Source organism: Penaeus japonicus, unplaced genomic scaffold, assembly GCF_977035675.1.
Source record: "Penaeus japonicus unplaced genomic scaffold, GWHDUDI00000001_assembly GWHDUDI00000031, whole genome shotgun sequence".
Lineage (NCBI taxonomy): Eukaryota > Metazoa > Arthropoda > Malacostraca > Decapoda > Penaeidae > Penaeus > Penaeus japonicus.
In genome coordinates this window covers 20,085,979-20,088,478 of record NW_028234433.1, presented here as the reverse complement: position 1 = coordinate 20,088,478, position 2,500 = coordinate 20,085,979, and the positions used below count along the sequence as shown (strand labels likewise).

Below are 2,500 nucleotides of genomic sequence, written 5' to 3'. Positions count from 1 at the left end.
TCACAACCAGAAAGTGCCTGTTCCCTTTTCTTAATGATCGAGGTCAAATGCACAACAAAATCTTATTCATGACGTGCCTCCTATAGTTTTGTAATGTGATAGTTCCCATGATACCTATACATCCTCTCTAACACACACTAGAATCTCTTAAATCTGATCTATCGCAGAAATCCCGTTTCTTTTTCTCCCTTCCATACTAATTTCTAAAGTCATTGAGGCGAGCTATAGTAAAAAAAAATATCTATTCTAAATGTATATGAATCACGTAACACCTGCATGAACTCCCTCTAGAAAAGGCTCTCTTTCCAAATATAAATAGGTTACATTTACATATCTACTTCACTCGCTACAACTTCATGTAATCTACTTTGTGAGATACGGCCTATAGGTGTAAGTAGTCCTACGTGTCTGTCCAGTTCTGGAGTTGTCAGTGTGTTAAATGCTGTTACGGATTAGTCCCATTTTCCCTGAAAGTCACTTACATCATTCACATAATTATTTTACCTTCTATACAAACTTGTCTATTCTAACTCGGGATCACTCGTTTTATGCCAAACGTTTGTATGATTAGAATCTGGATACGTGTTTTCTTTCTTTATTTATTATATACATAATACACCTCCATTTACTTATCGTATATCTATTTCAGTGCATTTAGTCTATCTTAATGTGCAGGGGTCTACGACAGTGCCGCGCCTGAGAGAGTCAGTGCCACCGCGGGCACTCGCAGTTCCGAGTTACCATCTCGGCACCTGGTCCTGCAGTGGGCCAACAGGTGGTGCCACAGCAGGAGCAGGCGCAGCTGTACGAGGCGCCCGCAGCACACCCTGTCTCAAGACCAGGCAGATGTCAGGCTCTACTGCTAGTGTGTGTGGTATATAAGTATCACTAAGGTCGGTACTGAAGCTAAATAAGAAAACCACAAAGTTCCGGTCGGAGACTTGGGTGGTGCGCGAGGCAGGCCGTCCCAGTAATGTCAGTACTTACAACGCCCGCATTCTCCTGAAAAATAACAAAATTTCCAAGTGAGAGTTTGCTTGGCAGGCCGGCCAGGCAGGCGACCCGGCAGCTGCACTTATCTATGTACTGCTGTCTCTGCTACGCGGCCGCCCCTCTTACTCTAGGATCTATACACTGTTGCTATTGCAGCGCCTCGTGCAATCTTAAGCTTAAGACGTAAAGGAGAAAGCAAAATAAAAGAGGCTGTCAGATGAAAGAGTTATGAATGCAAAGACTCTCCGGCTCAGCTTGACAGGGCGGCCATCTTCCTGAGGAGACCTTTCCTCGCTCCCCTGCCGCGTTTGGCCGCCGTCCGACAGGGGCTCTTTCGTCACCCGTGCAAGGAATTCCTCTCGGCTTGGTTATGCGTGGGTCCGTGTGGGATACAAACTCTCTGCGCCTACTGTGTATAGGAATTCTTGCACGCTCATACACTCAGGCACACATATACGCATATATATATATATATACATATATATATATAATATATATATATATATATATATATATATATATATATATATGCATATATATATATATATATATATATATATATATATATATATATATATATATATATATATATATATATTATGTACATATATAATATATACATTATATATATATATATATAATATATATATATATATAATATTATAAATATAATATAAATATATATATATATATATACATATATATATATATATATATATATATATTATATATATACATATACATAATATATATACATATATATATACACATATATATACATATATATAATTATATATATATATATTTATATATATATATATATATATGTATATATATATATATATATATATATATATATATATATATATATACTGTGTATATATATAAGCGAATCATATGCGCGTAAATGCACTATCTCTTAGAAATACACTAAATTGCTCTAGCCAAAGACAGCTGAGTTTTTTTCATCTAAATATTCAAAAACCTATTATAACTATCAAAGCTATAATCACGACCGTAACCCCCAAACAAAGATAAGATCTCAAATCCTCTCATTAATTCAGTAATGCCCTAAGTACACCCATTGCAATGCAATGGCGAAAAAGCACGATTTAAAATTGAATGATTGGTATTGGGGTTACGAGCATGACTCAGCAATACGCATACTAAGTGTCTCCATCATAGAATGAGTGTTAGATACAAGCCTCGTATTTTATTACTCCATGCTACATTACGTTAGCTTTAATTATGTTATTTGTTAACTTTGCTTATAGCATTCATTTAGGAGGCTTCATAGCTTGTGTTTACATATATGTTTTATACATGTATAGTTACATAAGCAAAACAAATGGATAAAGAGTTTACAGATGTTCTTTTATCCAGTCACCTAAAAAAAAAATCCTGGAAAATAACACTTCAACGAAGCAGGTGAAGGCATGGATGTCAGGTGAGCCTTCAACGTTGCATATTGCGAGCTGAGACACCGAGGAAATATCAGCCAGTATCT

General features: G+C 36.0%; 1 protein-coding gene across 1 annotated transcript in view; it reads right to left on the bottom strand.

Annotated features, from left to right (window-relative positions):
* The window catches only part of RyR (Ryanodine receptor), a 177,923-nt gene that overhangs the window by 85,752 nt on the left and 89,671 nt on the right, over window positions 1-2,500 (bottom strand). The window contains exon 4 of the mRNA XM_086555430.1: window positions 988-1,002. Coding sequence (XP_086411556.1) covers window positions 988-1,002 — 15 coding nt within the window. The remainder of the gene's footprint in view (window positions 1-987; window positions 1,003-2,500) is intronic.